The sequence below is a fragment of the Phallusia mammillata genome, chromosome 4 (genome assembly GCF_965637545.1).
Source record: "Phallusia mammillata chromosome 4, kaPhaMamm4.hap1.1, whole genome shotgun sequence".
Lineage (NCBI taxonomy): Eukaryota > Metazoa > Chordata > Ascidiacea > Phlebobranchia > Ascidiidae > Phallusia > Phallusia mammillata.
The window spans coordinates 7,265,280-7,282,437 of NC_137255.1; the positions used below are offsets into that span (position 1 = coordinate 7,265,280).

Sequence of the window (17,158 nt, forward strand, 5' to 3'; positions counted from 1 at the left end):
CAGTGATAACATTCTCACCACACGTTAAGTTAGAGAAACATCAAGGGGTTTCACATTAAAGTAAAGCAAAAACGAGACTGTGTGTCGAGATAAAGTGAATCTTCCACTATTTACACCAAAAGATGATAAAAGATCTTGTTTACAAACAAATTTGACCGTGTGTCGAAAAAACAAATTAGAAAGGAAGAATTTGGTTTCAAAATAAAATTTCGTTTCGAATAAAGTTTTCAAAACGATATTTTGTTTTCGTGTTAGGTTGGAAAACGGAAAGCGCGTTGGTTTTGCTTACACCAATAAATTAGTTGAATATTACGACACTTGTGGGAATAAATGAAACTGTGATGCAATTTTGTTCCAAATTATGTATACTCAAGTTGTTTGATGCAACTGTAAAGTGTAATGATGTTTTATGTGTAGAAAACAGTTCATTTCAACTATGGAATTCTCACTTTCACAGGACAATTAAAAATTTTTGTCAATGTTTCTTTTTGAACAAATCTTGGTTATAACCTGCAAAAACGAACAAGTTTAATATTAAACGGTTTTCACGAGTCAACTTGGAATCGCAACCAGAAACAGCATGCAAAGTTTCAGTTTGTTCAGATAAGAGATCCTGAAATGACAAGCGAACATGAACACTTATTTGCGTGGGGACGACCGCTAACGCGATGGAAGTAGGTCGCTGTTAGTATACTTTAATGCAGGGGCGTCCAACACGTGGCCCGAAGGTTCTGAGTGGCCCGCGTGGTATTTTTTGAAATGACAACTTAATCGCCTACTTAATTTATGGCAAACTTTCATTCCGAAAAATTGAAATTTTAATTGTTGTTTGCCTTATTTCTTTGTTAATTGAGTAGTAATACACAACTGTTCAAGTTACTTTTGTTGCGTCACAATGCGCATTGTTACGCATCACAATTTCTATATTGTTACGTCATAATCTGCCTCGTGCTTCAAGGGAATCAGTAATGTTTCTTGGTTTATTGAAATGCATCTGGTATCAGAGACTCGCGCAAAACGCTTTTAGCAGTAAAACATCTTCCGAACTCTGCAGTGATATAGATTATGCCAAACAGAAAACAAAAAGCAAGTAACGCTAACAGAACTTTCCAAGAAAGTTTGGCATGTGACTTAAAATCCCCTGTAAGATCACTAATTTCTGACTGCCATATGGAAAAATCGCTCTACATTTCTCCATCGTCCATCTCACCGAATATTGCCAAACTTATTAGAGAAAAACAGGGCCAAACTTTACATTGAAATATCGACTTGTGGGAAAACCTTTGTTGACTTAACTTTATCTTGGTGTGTTTATTGTTCTTATAATAGTAAACGATGATTATACACATTTCCAAGATTAGAATTTCGGTGTGAGGATTTTAATTAGAAATTATAAGACAGGTATTTCTAAGATTCCAAATTTTAGCAGTAACACTCAAGTGGCCCGCGCAATCATTCGTAAACCGCATGTGGCCCTTTGGCCAAAAAGGTTGGACACCCCTGCTTTAATGGCTCTAAAACACGAACTAACCGAGTTAAAATTAAACGGATTTCACGAGAAAACTTGGATTGGCAACCAGAAACAGCATGCAAAGTTTCAGTCTGTTCAGGTTAGCCAAACAAGAATGACAAGCGAACATGATACTTATTTGCGTGGGTACGACCGCTAACGCGATAGATGTAGGTCGCTGTAAGTATACTTTAATGACTCTTAACCACGAACGAATTGAGTGAAAATTAAACGGTATTCACGAGCCAACTTGGATTTGCAACCAGAAACAGCATGCAAGGTTTCAGTCTGTTCAGGTTAGTCAAACAAGAATGAAAGCGAACATGATACTTATTTGCGTGGGGACGACAGCTAACCCAATAGATGTAGGTCGCTGTTAGTATACTTTAATGGCTCTAAAACACGAACGAACAGGTTTAAAATTACTCGATTTTCAAGATCCAACTTGGAATTGCAACCAGAAACAGCATGCAAAGTTTCAGTTTGTTCAGTTAAGCAAAACCAAAATGACAAACGAACATGATAGTTATTTTCGTGGGCACGACCACTAACGCGATATATGTAGGTCGCTCATACTATGCTTTAATGGCTCTAAAACACGAACGAACAAGTTTAAAATTAAACGGTTTTCACGAGCCAACTTGGATTTGCAACCAGAAACAGCTTGCAAAGTTTCAATCTGTTCAGTTAAGCAAAACTGAAATGACAAGCGAACATGATACTTATTTGCGTGGGCATGATCGCTAGCGCGATAGATGAAGGTCGCTGTTAGTATACTTCAATGGCTCTAAAACACGAACGAACAAGTTTAAGATTACTCGATTTTCAAGATCCAACTTGGATTTGCAACCAGAAACAGCATGCAAAGTTTCAGTTTGTTCAGTTAAGCAAAACCGAAATGACAAGCGAACATGATAGTTATTTTCGTGGGCACGACCACTAACGCGATAGAAGTAGGTCGCTCTTACTATGCTTTAATGGCTCTAAAACACGATCGAACTGAGTTAAAATTCAACGGTTTTCACGAGCCAACTTGGATTTGCAACCAGAAACAGCATGCAAAGTTTCAGTTTGTTCAGTTAAGCAAAACCGAAATGACAAGCGAACATGATAGTTATTTGCGTGGGCATGACCACTAACGCGATAGAAGGAGGTCGCTCTTACTATGCTTTAATGCAGTGGTTCCCAACCTTTTTTTGTTACATTCCTCCCTTTGCCCATTTTCCAACTATTCATTCCTCCCCATAAGACGAAAAACAAATATAACATAAAAAATTATAGCAATTTGAAATAGACCTTATAATTAGGGATGTCCATTTTAGAATCCTTTACAACCGGTTTCAAATGTAAACCGGGTCCAAATTATAATGGACATAATAATGTAAATACAAAAATATTATGTAACATTTCGAATGTAAATGTTTTTTTACAGTTTTCATGTAATTCCTCCCCTGAACTCTTGAAATTCCTCCCTAGGGAGGAATTCCTCCCCGGTTGGGAACCACTGCTTTAATGGCTCTAAAACACGATCGAACTGAGTTAAAATTCAACGGTTTTCACGAGCCAACTTGGATTTGCAACCAGAAACAGCATGCAAAGTTTCAGTTTGTTCAGATAAGAGATCTTGAAATGACAAGCGAACATGATACTTATTTGCGTGGGGACGACCGCTAACGCGATAGATGTAGGTCGCTGTAAGTATACTTTAATGGCTCTGAAACACGAAGTAACTGTGTCAAAATTAAACGGTTTTCACGAGAAAAACAGCACTTTGCATGCTGTTTCTGGTCGCAAATCCAAGTTGACTTGTGAAAACCATTATTACTTAACTAATTTCTTGGTGAAACCTAAATCAACTTGCATTTCGTTTTCAAACCTAACATGAAAACGAAATTTCGTTTTGAAAACGTTATTCGAAACGAAATTTTATTTTGAAATCAAAATTTTCCTTTCTAATTTCCTTTTGTGGCACACGGTCAAATTCCTTTTTAAACAAGATCTTTTGTCATGTTTTGGCGTAAATAGTGCAAGATTCACTTCATCTCGATAATCAATCACGATTTTGTCTTACTTCACTGTGAAACCCTCGATGTTTTGCTGATTTTGTGTGTGGTGAGAATGTTATCACTAAAATTAACTGTTTTCTGCATAAATGACAACTTTACAGTGCAGTGTCGCATCAAACAACTCGAAAATATCGAAATTGGCAGATAATTTAGTTACAATTTCATTTATTCCCACAAATCTTTTATTACTTAACTAATATCTTGGTGGAACCTAAACCAACTTGTGTTTCGTTTTGAAACCTAACATGAAAACGAAATTTCGTTTTGAAAACGTTATACGAAACGAAATTTTATTTCGAAATCAAAATTTTCCTCTCTAATTTCCTTTTGCGGCACACGGTCAAATTCCTTTTTAAACAAGATCTTTTATCATGTTTTGGCGTAAAAAGTGCAAGATTCACTTTATCTCGATAATCAATCACGATTTTGCTTTACTTCAATGTGAAACCCTCGAAGGTTTGCTTATTTAGCGTGTGGTAAGAATGTTATTACTGAACTGATCTGTTTTCTACACAAACAAAATCATTACACTTTGCAGTCGCATGAAACAACTCGACAATATCGAAATTGGCAGATAATTATGTTACAATTTCCGTTTTGCCCACAAATGTTTTATTACTTAACTAATTTCTTGGTGAAACCTAAATCAACTTGAATTTCGTTTGTAAACCTAACGTGAAAACAAAATTTCGTTTTGAAAACGTTTGTGGAAACGAAATTTTGTTTCAAAGCTAAAATTTCGTTTCTAATTCCCTTTCACGACACAGGATCAGATTCGTTTAGAATACAAGATCTTACATTATCTTTTGGCGTAAATAGTGCAAGATTCACGTCATCGCGATAAAGAATTACGATTTTGCCTTACTTCACTGTGAAACCCTCGATGTTTTGCTGATTTTGGGTGTGGTGAGAATGTTATCACTAAAATTAACTGTTTTCTGCATAAATGACAACTTTACGGTGCAGTGTCGCATCAAACAACTCGAAAATATCGAAATTGGCAGATAATTAGTTACAATTTCATTTATTCCCACAAATCTTTTATTACTTAACTAATATCTTGGTGGAACCTAAACCAACTTGTGTTTCGTTTTGAAACCTAACATGAAAACGAAATTTCGTTTTGAAAACGTTATTCGAAACGAAATTTTATTTCGAAATCAAAATTTTCCTCTCTAATTTCCTTTTGCGGCACACGGTCAAATTCCTTTTTAAACAAGATCTTTTATCATGTTTTGGCGTAAAAAGTGCAGATTCACTTTATCTCGATAATCAATCACGATTTTGCTTTACTTCAATGTGAAACCCTCGATGTTTTGCTGATTTTGTGTGTGGTAAGAATGTTATTACTGAACTGATCTGTTTTCTACACAAACAAAATCATTACACTTTGCAGTCGCATAAAACAACTCGACAATATCGAAATTGGCAGATAATTATGTTACAATTTCCGTTTTGCCCACAAATGTTCTATTACTTAACTAATTTCTTGGTGGAACCTAAATCAACTTGCATTTCGTTTGTAAACCTAACGTGAAAACAAAATTTCGTTTTGAAAACGTTTGTGGAAACGAAATTTTGTTTCAAAGCTAAAATTTCGTTTCTAGTTCCCTTTCACGACACAGGATCAGATTCGTTTAGAAAACAACATCTTACATTATCTTTTGGCGTAAATAGTGCAAGATTCACGTCATCGCGATAAAGAATTACGATTTTGCCTTACTTCACTGTGAAACCCTCGATGTTTTGCTGATTTTGGGTGTGGTGAGAATGTTATCACTAAAATTAACTGTTTTCTGCATAAATGACAACTTTACAGTGCAGTGTCGCATCAAACAACTCGAAAATATCAAAATTAGCAGATAATTAGTTACAATTTCATTTATTCCCGCAAATGTTGTAATATTTTTTCTAATTTCTTGGTGGAACTCAATACCATCGCTTTTTTCGTTTTTAAATCTGACACAAAATAAAATTTCGTTTCGCAAACGTTATTCAGACGAACTTTGATTTGAAAAAATCAACTCCTTTTCTTAGCTCAAGTATATTATCAAGTGGCCAAATATTTTACAAAAAAAATTTGTTTCTTAGCATTATGTTTTTTTCCCAAAAATTTCGTTTTGAATTTCGTTTCGAAACGAAAAAGTGTCGTACGAAACGAAATTTCGTTTTTCAAAACGAAAGTGAAAACGAAATGAAAAAACTCCATACAAAAACATAGGCTGAATATGCCCTCCAACACAAGTCGATTTTCTGATGTGGCTCCTTCTAAAAATCAATTGCCCACCCCTAATTTAAGCTATCATATAACGTCACTAAATTTAAAGTAAAATCGTACTTTATGGATTATTAAGCTGATGCCAAATATTGCGTGGGTTCACTTATTTGCTTATGGCTTTGTGTAATACCTTGCTTTAGCTAAAAGTCAAATTGTATTATCAATACAAAACCTCAATAACACAAGAACTAGTTCCACTCCACCAAGTGATTTTAATAAAAGAAACACAGACAACCATGATACACAAACAAGTTAATGAATACATACAAAACAAAAAGCTAAAGCAGTTAATCTAACAAAACAACAATAAGTGTGGGTCTCAGCTCAAAGTAACTACAACCAACAATCACACTGAACAACTGCTCCAGCCACCTAACGAAAACGGGGACATATATACAATCTGGTAGAAATGCGTTACGCAGGAGCTTGTGGTTTTTTTAAAGCGCTATTACAAGAAAATAATAAAGGTTACACAATTACTAAAACTTAGTGGGCGAACATCGTTTGCTTTGAAATACAAAGCTATATAGCTAAATTTTAGTAGCTGTTTTTGTCAGAGATATCTCCATCAATTAAGCTCGGTGAATAATGGCCTGACTGTTGGGAAACCGATTGAAGTTTGGTATCAACAAATGGTTTACGCAACATCATCTTAAAACAACATACATTTAGTTTAAATGCAAAACTTACAATTGGGTAAAAAAGTAAATGATAAGGTCTTTTGGAATATAGCAATAAAAACTTCTCCTACCTGTGCCATACCAGACAAGGAAGAACCCGTTGCCGCCAATAAACGCATCTGAACGAAACCTAACAGTTGCGTACGAATGAAAACTGAGAGACAACCGATTGTGGTAGCAATATCTTCGACCGTTCTAAAATTGCACCTAAAGTTAAATTATTTAGACCTATTGTAACGTTTTAAAAATTCCTACAGATTTTCCATCAAGAGTGATTTCCAAGTAGTCCGACGAGCAATTATCGTGTCTTTCAAGATCAATGAACAAAGAAAAAAGGTAATAGATCGGGTACTGAAAAACATTTACCAATGAATAACTTTGAAAGAAAACACATAAATAATATATATATATAGCCTATATATATATATATATATATATATATATAGTAGTCAGCTAATTTTACAATTTTGATATTTGCAAGCATTTGTAAAGTCAAAGAAGAAAATAGGTAAATCCATTTAAAATTATTTAGATTGTTAGCTATCAACCTGTCCTGGAGCTGGGACAATTTTCCACAAACAATCAAGTTTGGGCGGGTAGCTGTACGGGTAGTTTGGCGAACTGATTTCTCCCTCTGTTCCGTTAATGGTGCCGCCACACGAGACTGCAAAATAGGCATGTGAAACGCAGATTAGTTCAAGTTTAAAACTGTAAAAAGAAGTCTTACCTTGCGCCCTGGTAATTTTATCTGTAATCAAATAACAGAAAATGCATACATTTTCCCTTCGTATAATTATAGGTTATGACCAGACAGCAAAACAAATATATTTGTGATAAAACGAAAACAAAGATCAATCGAACCAGATGGTATACAATACTAAAAATGTTCTAAAAAAGATAAATAAAATCCGGAATACTCAATCCTATGATATAAAATCCTTTTACAACAGCAAGATGAGTTTCACAGGCGACCTACGCGGGTGTCCCAAATGCAACTGTTGCAACTGTTGCAAACATCGAAATGTTTAACCAACAAACAAAGTAAAAGAATGTAAACCCGATATACATCGAATGCAGTTAGAAAAAAAAAAAGAATTCGGATAGTTTAATATTCAACTTCAGTATCAATCACTCAAGTTACTGCCTATCCTCGTTCAACTACAGCAATCACAAACACACTAAAACAGAAAATTCTGCCTCAAAAGTTTAAACAAAGATTATTAATAATTTTTTTTACAATAAAATGCATAATAACCTATCATTTTCCAACGAAGAAAAAAACCCCGCCAGTTAGTTTCATCGTCGGATTTAAATTTCAACAGGAACGTGTTGCCAGGAGTATTGAAGTTGTAATGTTCTTTTTGCAATGTGCAAATCCTCTTTGCCGTCTGAATGAGCAATCAAATTTACGTGATAATGGTGACATCAGGCATATATTACACTAATTTGACAGATTGCAACATGTACGCATTAGGTCACACAAAGGCACTTACAGATGTAGGATTTTCTGATATCTCCAAATAGTCAGTACAGGGATAGCCATACGGAAAGTTAAAGGTTATAAACCTCAACTGAAAAACCTGAAACATAGATTGTTACCGTGAAATTTGTTTTCAACTAAATTTGGTTGTTGTTCTTTCATTTATGCCTGACTGATTTTGCCGATGTGACAACTAGTAACTTTTATCAAATTGGACTTAGACAGTCTGTTCATTCACAGTTGGTGAACAGTTAAAGCTAAAAAGTGTGTTTCTATGGCAATTATTGTCTATTTGTGTTCAGACAACATTTATTAAAAATCTGCTTAAGACTTAATTTGAACAAGGCAATGATATAAGTTACGATTAATAATGACTTGAGTTTACCATTTGTAAAGGTGCCTCAAGAAACAAAGTGCATTCCATGTTATTGGGATAAAATCCCGGAAATCCTGGTGAACTTAGAAATCCGGTTTCGTTTGTTACGTATCTTGTCAGACACGACGGTTCTGAAACAATAGAAGCATTAAATACCAGTATTACAAAGTAATTGACTGCAATTGGGTAAGTGCATGAGGCTATAAATACAGTAATACTTCGTTTTATTTGTTTGACTTACTTGCTACGGCTCCTGTGCTACCTGAAAAAAGTAAATGATTAAAGAAAAGTATGTTCTGTGGTGTTCGGCTGGTTTCGATTTTGATACAGTACCTACACTAAACGTGTCCGCTGTTTTTTAAAGTCATTATTTTATGAACGGAAATATTGATACAACATAAATTGTGGGTCTTAATTTATATGTGAATAATTTATATTGAACGTCATAATTCATATACGAATGATCAGCAACTACATTTAAACAGAAACACGCTATTTCTGCCCTGAAAATACCAAATGTCAGCTTACTTAGCAAACTCCAAGCCAGTACAAATCCTCTTCCAGTAACACTGTTATCAGACTTAAAGGTGATCATCGGGTTGCCGACGGTCACAAGTATTGACATATTTGTATTTGTATAAGTTTGACTACCACAGCGCGTTTCCCCCTGTTAACAATAATCTCAGTTCATTCCAAACATAAGAAAACAGTCTGACTAAAACCTAACGTATGAGTTATTATTGTAGCTGATGTGAAGGAAATCGTCACGACAATGAAGCGTGTTTCCGATGTCTATCTCCAGAAGTTGAATACGAATTGTCTGAAACGAATTTAGACATTACAAATGATATACACTGTGAAAACCAAACTGAAATCAGAAGTAATCACGAACACACAAAAATTAATTAGTAAAAGGAAAGTTAATTGCTACTTTTGAAGTGAAACAAATCAACTTACATGATTTTTTCTATTCTGAATCTCCCATCGACATGCAAAGTTGTTGGGATAACTATCAGGGTAGTTGGGAGATGTAATAATCCCACTTGTCACCGTCAATGTAAAAGAACATTTCAAAACTTGCAAAAACACATAACCAGTAAAAAGATATTTAGAAGTATAACGAAAACTACAAAAGATAATTCATACCTTCTGGCAGTTTAGTAGGCTTCCGTCGTTCTAAAACACACGTGATAAATTAGAATAAACGAACACAAAATCATTCACCTAAAGTCCCAAAGCAACAAATATATCAAAATTATGATCAGGAAATTGGCGACACAATCTGCGTTACAAAGGCTTAATTTATGTTGTATGGAATACTGGGACAATACTTAACAGCCCTAAATATATTTAGGTGTACGATGTAGTTATAATAAGTATTGTTTAAAAGTGTATTCGGTGTAACTACTGTATTATGGAGAAAAAACTCAGTTATGTATACCTGAAGAATTCCAAGTAATTTGAAAGAAGCTCCTTGGATTGTAAGAGGTGACGTACTCAAATATAATGTTTGAATGCGAGGTAAAACTCATTGGTGGTGTGTTGCATACACTTACATCGAACTGTAGCAAAAATTTAACAGGTTGTATACCGCAGATTTTCCTGTCGTTTCCGTGTAATACTTCTGATCCTCGTTTGGCTCCAAACGTGTTAATTGTGGTCAAACAAATTGTTTGTACAAAAGAGTACAAAGCGGTGAAAAGGAGCAGTTGCATGTTCACTGCCGTATAACTTAACCGGGTAATTAAAAAAAACCTTCTTATTCAACAGACTACTGGTACCGGCAGCTAGCCTTACCAAGTCATTGTGATGTTCGTCATAAATATACAAGTAGTCATTGTCATAACATGAGATGTTAAACTTGGTAAAAGACACAGTGACCTCCTGCGAGAAATGTTCAAAAAACGTTTATACAAGACACCTTTTGAAATAAAACGCTCGATCTACCTTTCCCTCTTGAACAATCAACGTCCACTTGCAATTTAGTGTTAAATAATTATTTTTATTGGAAACTTCCACATTTGAGAAAGTTCCGGACAGTGATGTAAGGTTAACTCCACCAGCGCACGCGGCAAAGGACGAATCTGAAAATGAAATCAGTTTAGGGCACAACACGCAAAACAAATCCATTTATTACCGTTTGACATTTAACATCAGCTCACCAACCTCTTTTCGCATTTGATGCATGTTACTGTTAGATGTCTTCTAGACAACAAGGCTTCAGCCCTAGCAACGACTTACCTACAATCTGATATTCAAGAGCAAAACCATAATCGCCGACCACGTCATCAGAGTGAAAGTATAGGTTGGTTTCCCCTTCGTAAAATGCGTTAGTTTCAAAATGGTTGCAGAAGGTTGTGGAATTCTAAGAACAAGCTCGTTATATTTTAAGAAGTAGTATTTATTAGTTTTCTTTATTTTCGAAATATGTCAGGTAAGTGAAAAACGTACTTTTTTATTTGAAATGATCAAATAGTCCCAACGACAATCGTATCTGTACTCGATATTGACACTTCGAAAATAGATCAGAACAAACTAAAATTATAAGATAAAACAATACATTTGATTATTATAGACGCCAAAAGGCCAGATTATTGAAAACTGAATTTTTAATTTACCTCATTACTTGCAGCTGGTATGACCCAATGACAGTCCTGATTGTTTGGGTATTTCCACGGATAATTTGGGGAGTAAATTGTCCCACTTCTGTTAAAAAGACTATGCCCACAATTGAAACCTGAGATCAGAATATAACATTTCAGTTTAATCTCCAACATAAAGGCTTCAAGTGGACAAGTCGCAGAACTGAACGGTTACTATATTTTACTACGTTTTTAACTTGACTTTATTTGGGTTAAGAAAAACTTACTTGTTGCGGGGGTCGGAGAAAATGTTACTGGATCTAAAAACGTATGAATTCGTTTAGTGGTTGTGCTCCAAAGTTTTCGCATTTTGAAACTAGTAATTGTACTAATAAATAAACGACACAAATGTAAAGATTAAGTTATGTTGGGAAAGCGTATGCTAAAAAAGCAATAAATAAACTGTAAAATCTAAATCGTAATACGCACAAGAGATAAAAAATAATATCGGACAAAGCAAAAGACGGTTTTACCTGTAACAGACCATTGTATTTCCACGTTTCCAATATCAGGATTGCTGTAACCAAAATTATGAATGAATATAACCTTCATTACATTTGACGTCGTTATGAAGGATCCCGGTGGTTTTGAGTGACAAACGTCTTTCAACTACAAAAAGATTTTTTTGCAATACACGCACCAATTGTTTCAAAGAAAAAACAAACAAACAAAAATTGAGTTGATTGACTGGGATATCGATCTACCACACTTACATACGAACGACCATAATAAAATTCAAAGTAAGTTTTGCCGCAGGAAGTCTGGTTAGATAGTTTGAAGACTGGAAAACTCATGTTTATTACCTGCGAAAAACATTCCGATTTAATATGATTCAACCTACACGAATTCCTATGTGGGCTGTGCAAACAGACAATTAGAAATATTGGTGCATTATTTTTTACATTTGTTTTCAAATCAATTTGGAATAGGTTTGATACAGATTTGCAGCTTAAGTTTATTTAAGATGGGTACAATTCAATAATCAGTTTTCGATCTAAAACGAACATACTATATTGCATCTCACCCTGCCAGATGCAACTTGGATGGTCCATGTGCAATACAGCGAATTAGGTATCGGATATGTGATATTGGCTGGAATAAGGATTTTGCCAGACGTACCGTTTAAAAAATCACCGCTAACACATGCTGAAAGAAGAAGCGTATTTTCTAATTGGAAAAAGTCTTGCATATTTTTGATTAATTACGAATTGATTGTTAGGTGTATACCAACAGATGAAATCAAAAACCCATTGATATGCACTGTTTCGACACAAACAGTGGTTTGCCTTGTTACCATTTGGTCGTGTCAAAGAATAAATAAGTATAAACTAACTTACGGCATCATATTACGCAAAATTTGTAATGATAAAAAGCCTTTAAAACAGACTGAAAAAAGATTAACAAAAACTTGTAAGGAAAGTTACGTGCCATTTGAACTCGAAGTGTTGGCAACTGCTGTTTTCTCTGAAATACAAAAAGCACAAGCCTGAAAGAAGAAATGTGTAGAAACTGAAAACTATCACACAAGAAAACATGACGTGAAATTAACTGCAAATATTCAAGGTAATAAAACTGGCGCTAAAATTTAAATGGAAAAAACAAGTTTGGTGCCTTTATTGACATAAAAAAATAAAGACACCCACCACTTGTGGCATGAGTAAATGGAAAGGGAGTAGAGTTGCTCCATGTGTCTGCAAACAAGAAATATAAAATTGAAAAAGTTCTTTTTTCAGATAACAAAACGAATTGCGTTTCCTACCGGAACCGTACCAAGAAATGGACATTCCTGGTGCCGTAATAAACTCATCGGAATGAAAGGTGACAGTAGCATACGACAGAAAATTAATTGAAAAATATTCATTATAGCAAAACCTTTGATGGTTCTAAAAAGCAAAAGAAAATGACTCAGTGCAAAAATGTTTAAAACAGACAAGAAAAATACCTGTCTGCCATCATACGAAAGTTCTAGGTAATCGAATGAGCAATTCGCATTTCCCTCAAGTCTAATTACCGAAGATGAAATATAGTAGCTGTTGTACTAAAAGAAATACAGGACATATTTTCGCCCAAAATCATTACAAAAACTAAAAATCTATTTCGTTCAAAAATCAATGTATCTTAGGTGGTTAAAATGCTAGTAATATTGAAAACGCACAATGAAAAAATTAAACAAGTAATTTAATGATTAATAGTCGGTCCCTTAATTTTTTACATTAGCTTTAGCTATGTAGGCAATCGTTTTGGTTGTTAACTAAGAACCTGTCCCGGAGGTGGGATAATTTTCCACGTGCAATCAACGTTTGAAGGGTAGCCATTAGGGTAATTGGGCGATTGAATGAAACCGCTTGTGCTGTTAAAGGTGCTACTACATAAAACTGCAACAAAAACAACACTTTGTGCATCTTTCTGTTTTGGGACACTTTTTATTCAAATATGGAACAAATTGAATTACCTGACGCGCTGGGATTTTTTTCTGTAATAAAAGCAAAGTTGTGAAAATTGGAACACTTGAAATCACGTTTTTTTAAAGAAGGGAGAAGCAGCTGTAGTTATGTTGGGTGGCAAAGAAGCGTTTATATTTTGACCAAAAGTTTTCGTTTTTTTATATCGTCGCCTTTGGTAAAGCAAGAGTGAGGTTTTATCCATATTTCAAGACACTATTTTTGATGTTCTCTTGGAAAGGTTGGTTTCGTACAACAAACGCTTGCGAATTACAGTCAAAGCACTATTTATGACCATAATTCAAAAGTAGGACTGCTTACAGCTTTGTATTACAAAAAGGTGATGTTCTTTAAATACAAACAATGATAAACAAACTTACCTGTCATTTTCCAGTTGAGCAAAAATCCTCGCCAATTCGATTGATTGCCCGATTTAAATCTGAGAGCGACCGTGTTGTCAGGGGTTGTGAAGGAGTTATATTGTGATGGCAATGAGCAAACTCTCTTTGCACTCTGAGTACAAAAATAAATAAATGAATAAATAAATTAATAACAGTTCTTTGTTGTGCATATGATGAACATGGTCAACTTCTGGGAAGCAATTCTTCTTTTATTTTTACACGTGATTTTAAGTTACTTAAGTTAGGACAATAAGGACTTTAAACTTATGTAAGCCAAAGTCTGATATTAAATGATGTGTGTTCATCTTCGTTGTGGTACGATGGGTAGGAATGAATTTCATTAGACTTTTCAATAAGAAATTTGTCAAAATGTTGGAAACCGCTGCATCACAGCAACTTAAAGTAGACAAAATAAACTCACAGATGACAAGTCTTTTGACATCTCCAAAAAGTCGCTGGTGCAAGCATAAGTTGGATAAGAATGCGGAAAATCGATTATAAACCTTAACTGGATGACCTACAAAAAATGGGTAAGGCAACAATATTTTTCTGTTTTTTACCAACGTCACTCAGTTATTCATAAATGGTACAAGTTTGCAAACAATCAGGAACAAAAAAAAATACGGCCATCATCTTGCTACAAAACTTTAACTAGCTAACCTGTTGTATTGGTGCAGTAATAAACCAAGTGCACTCAATATTTTTGGGATAAAATTCTGGGTATCCTGGTGACATAAGAAAACCGGTTTCGTTTGAAACGTTGCTTGCCCCACATGATGGTGCTGAAACAATACAAGTTGTATTTACTTTGAAACATACAGCTTTTTTAGCAGACCTAGTTGGTTTTATTCATACTTACGTGCAACTGTTACGTTGTCATCTGAAAAATATACAAGAACTATTCAATATAACTTTTAAAATGTTTGTTTTGTTTGTGCAAAAGTTATAGTGTGTGAGGTCAACAAGGAACTGTGGCCTGTGACAAATCACTACTACATCTATAGAACATTTACAAATACCGTTTCATTATGTTACTTACTTTTCAAGTACCACGCTAGTGCAAATCCTCTGCCATTAATGCTGTTGTCAGACTTAAACGTGATAACTGGGTTCATGTTGGTTGCATACAGTGATATAAATGCGTATGGTTGAACTCCGCAGTAGAGTCCGTCCTGTATACATGGGCATAAGCTAGTGTTGCACCGCAGTTTTGGTTGATAGAATCATGTTGGTACAACATCCAGTTTAAACATTTAAAATTGCTAAAAACTTAATTTTTGTTGGGTTAAAATGCTTAACGACGAACACGAGCTACGTTGTTGGCAAATTGGTTTGAGTTCTTTGAAGTTCAAACACTACAAATTTGCTTTGAACAACAATAAAAGTTTTGCTTTCTATCAAACTTTTTTATGTGTGTAAGAACGACGCTACTAAAAAACTTCCAATACAAAACAAACCGTTGAAATGTTGTTGTGGCGAATATGAATGAAATCTGCACGGCAATAAGGCGATCGTTCTAGGTCCAACGCCATCAAGTAAATGTGAATTGTCTTAAAATAAAAATTATTATGAATATTTTACACATAGCGCTAAAACTAAAATTGCCTTTTAACGAGCCTGCTGGCGATTCAGCCACAAAACGTGGCTTGCAACTTGTTTTGGTTAGTGCCTTGTTTATGACGTCAAACACACAATTTTCTGCCAGTGAGTGTTTGGCCATTGTTGTGTTCAATGCAAATGGGTTGTAACATATGGTATCTAAGGCAGGGGTCACCAACCTTTTTATTGACGGGGGCTTTTTAAGACCACGAAATGGCTCGAGGGCAACCATTTAAACCATAAGTAAATACGTATTTAAAAAAATCATAAAGCATACACAACACTGACTAGTATTTGTAAACAAATGCTAATATTTTGTAAAAGTTCACGAACATTTGTCGTGCGTGTAATCATTGGCGTGCTCACAAAAGCAGGGTTTTATGTATTTTACCATCACAATAATACAACTTTTTCTCGTTCACTGATAAAAGTCAATTGTCATGATTGTCGCAATAAAAATGTTTACTTTCATTTCAACAGAATCAATATAAGGCGCAGCATTTTGTGGAAAACCCCAAAGGGCATCTTGCTATTATAGAAATAGTCCAACGGGCAACTAAAAAGGGGCCAACGGGCGACAGGGTGTGCTAAGTGATATGAAGCCCAACAACTTGACGAAACATTTATTTAACGTTGCTAAACCAATGATAAACGATACAACTACAATTGCATACAAAATATTTTTTCAAACATATCGTTTTTCTTCTGATTTTGACGAACGTTGCATTCTATTGAAAGTTTGTTGGGCTTTGAGTTTGTAAAACTCGGCGCCTATGCACGTCACCACAAAATGCATGGCGTGTAGTATTTATCCATTCTTATTAACTAGCAACTGGTTCAACCTCGAATTGCAAGCAATGGTAACTTAAACCCTTCATCTTGTAAGGTATACCTTTGCCCAGATACCCAAGTCACTACGAAATCAACAGAAATTTTTCACAAAAGAAGAATGATCTGGATAATGTACAAAAATAGCCTACACCAGTTGTTAGTGTCCATGTAATGCCACATGGATGTTTTTATTAGAAAGTAACTGATTTAGGCTTGATGGTATTCTTTGCGTGTCTGGTAACTTACATGGTTTGGACGGTTTTGTATCTCCCATCTACATGCAATGTTGTTAGGATACCTGTCGGGGTAGTTTGGTGACGCAAAAATTCCATTTGTTCCCGCCAATGTATAGGAACAATTAAAAGCTGTAAACACAAAACCGTTTAAAGATTACCCCGCTAAAACGAATTAAGTAAAAATGGCCATACCTTCTGGTAGTAAGGTGGTGTTTTGTCGCTCTGAAAAGGCATACTACATTATTAAAAGGCCTGATTCGAAACAAAGTGGAGTAGTACCTAGTTGATCACAGCTAGATTTCGTATTTTTGGACAGATAAAAGACTAAAGGACTACTTTGAATTGATATTTTATATAAACGTTTTTTGAAGTCGAATATCGGTAAATTAGTATTGTTTAGTTCAAGTGCAAAAGTCTTACCAGAAGACCTCCAAGCAATTTCGAAAAAACCTGGCGTGTTATATCCATATGTGTTGTACTCAAAAATGATGTTCGATTCCGAAGTAAAGCTTTTAGGTAGGAAGCCGCATAAACTTTGATCGAACTGTAGTAAATAGCGCAATCAGTTAGTTGTTAATTGACTTGACCTATTTTGCATGAAGATTAGTTGAAATCAAA

At 34.9% G+C, this 17,158-nt stretch overlaps 2 protein-coding genes across 2 annotated transcripts; both read right to left on the reverse strand.

The window, feature by feature from the left end:
- Window positions 1–8,378: 8,378 nt before the first annotated feature.
- On the reverse strand, window positions 8,379–10,170 carry LOC145222688 (blastula protease 10-like). The gene is made up of 7 exons (XM_080088869.1): window positions 9,832–10,170; window positions 9,537–9,566; window positions 9,348–9,466; window positions 9,118–9,210; window positions 8,919–9,057; window positions 8,632–8,652; window positions 8,379–8,521 (listed from the first exon to the last, which is right to left on the reverse strand). Exons 1-7 carry the CDS (start codon window positions 10,103–10,105, stop codon window positions 8,379–8,381), a joined length of 819 nt encoding a protein of 272 aa, XP_079944995.1. The 5' UTR covers window positions 10,106–10,170.
- A 128-nt stretch (window positions 10,171–10,298) lies between these two features.
- LOC145222694 (scavenger receptor cysteine-rich domain-containing protein DMBT1-like) lies at window positions 10,299–16,774 on the reverse strand. The gene is made up of 16 exons (XM_080088876.1): window positions 16,733–16,774; window positions 14,914–15,046; window positions 14,734–14,754; window positions 14,535–14,656; window positions 14,296–14,391; window positions 13,854–13,986; window positions 13,485–13,505; window positions 13,292–13,407; window positions 12,975–13,070; window positions 12,792–12,915; window positions 12,676–12,723; window positions 12,057–12,178; window positions 11,506–11,641; window positions 11,009–11,127; window positions 10,632–10,755; window positions 10,299–10,474 (listed from the first exon to the last, which is right to left on the reverse strand). The coding sequence occupies exons 1-16, from the start codon at window positions 16,772–16,774 to the stop codon at window positions 10,299–10,301; spliced, it is 1,629 nt and encodes a 542-aa protein (XP_079945002.1).
- Between the last annotated feature and the right edge of the window lie 384 nt (window positions 16,775–17,158).

What these genes read in the sequence shown, in the direction of transcription:
- LOC145222688 (XM_080088869.1), bottom strand. Translation starts at nt 10,105, where the DNA reads ATGCAACTGCTCCTTTTCACCGCTTTGTACTCTTTTGTACAAACAATT. An exon ending in GCCTACTAAACTGCCAGAAG is followed by an intron (nt 9,467 to 9,536) that starts GTATGAATTATC and finishes TGTTTTTGCAAG; the next exon opens with TTTTGAAATGTTCTTTTACA. An exon ending in TAGCACAGGAGCCGTAGCAA is followed by an intron (nt 8,522 to 8,631) that starts GTAAGTCAAACA and finishes CTATTGTTTCAG; the next exon opens with AACCGTCGTGTCTGACAAGA.
- LOC145222694 (XM_080088876.1), bottom strand. Translation starts at nt 16,774, where the DNA reads ATGCCTTTTCAGAGCGACAAAACACCACCTTACTACCAGAAG. An exon ending in TGACAACGTAACAGTTGCAC is followed by an intron (nt 14,657 to 14,733) that starts GTAAGTATGAAT and finishes GTATTGTTTCAG; the next exon opens with CACCATCATGTGGGGCAAGC. An exon ending in TTATCCCACCTCCGGGACAG is followed by an intron (nt 13,071 to 13,291) that starts GTTCTTAGTTAA and finishes TATTTCTTTTAG; the next exon opens with TACAACAGCTACTATATTTC.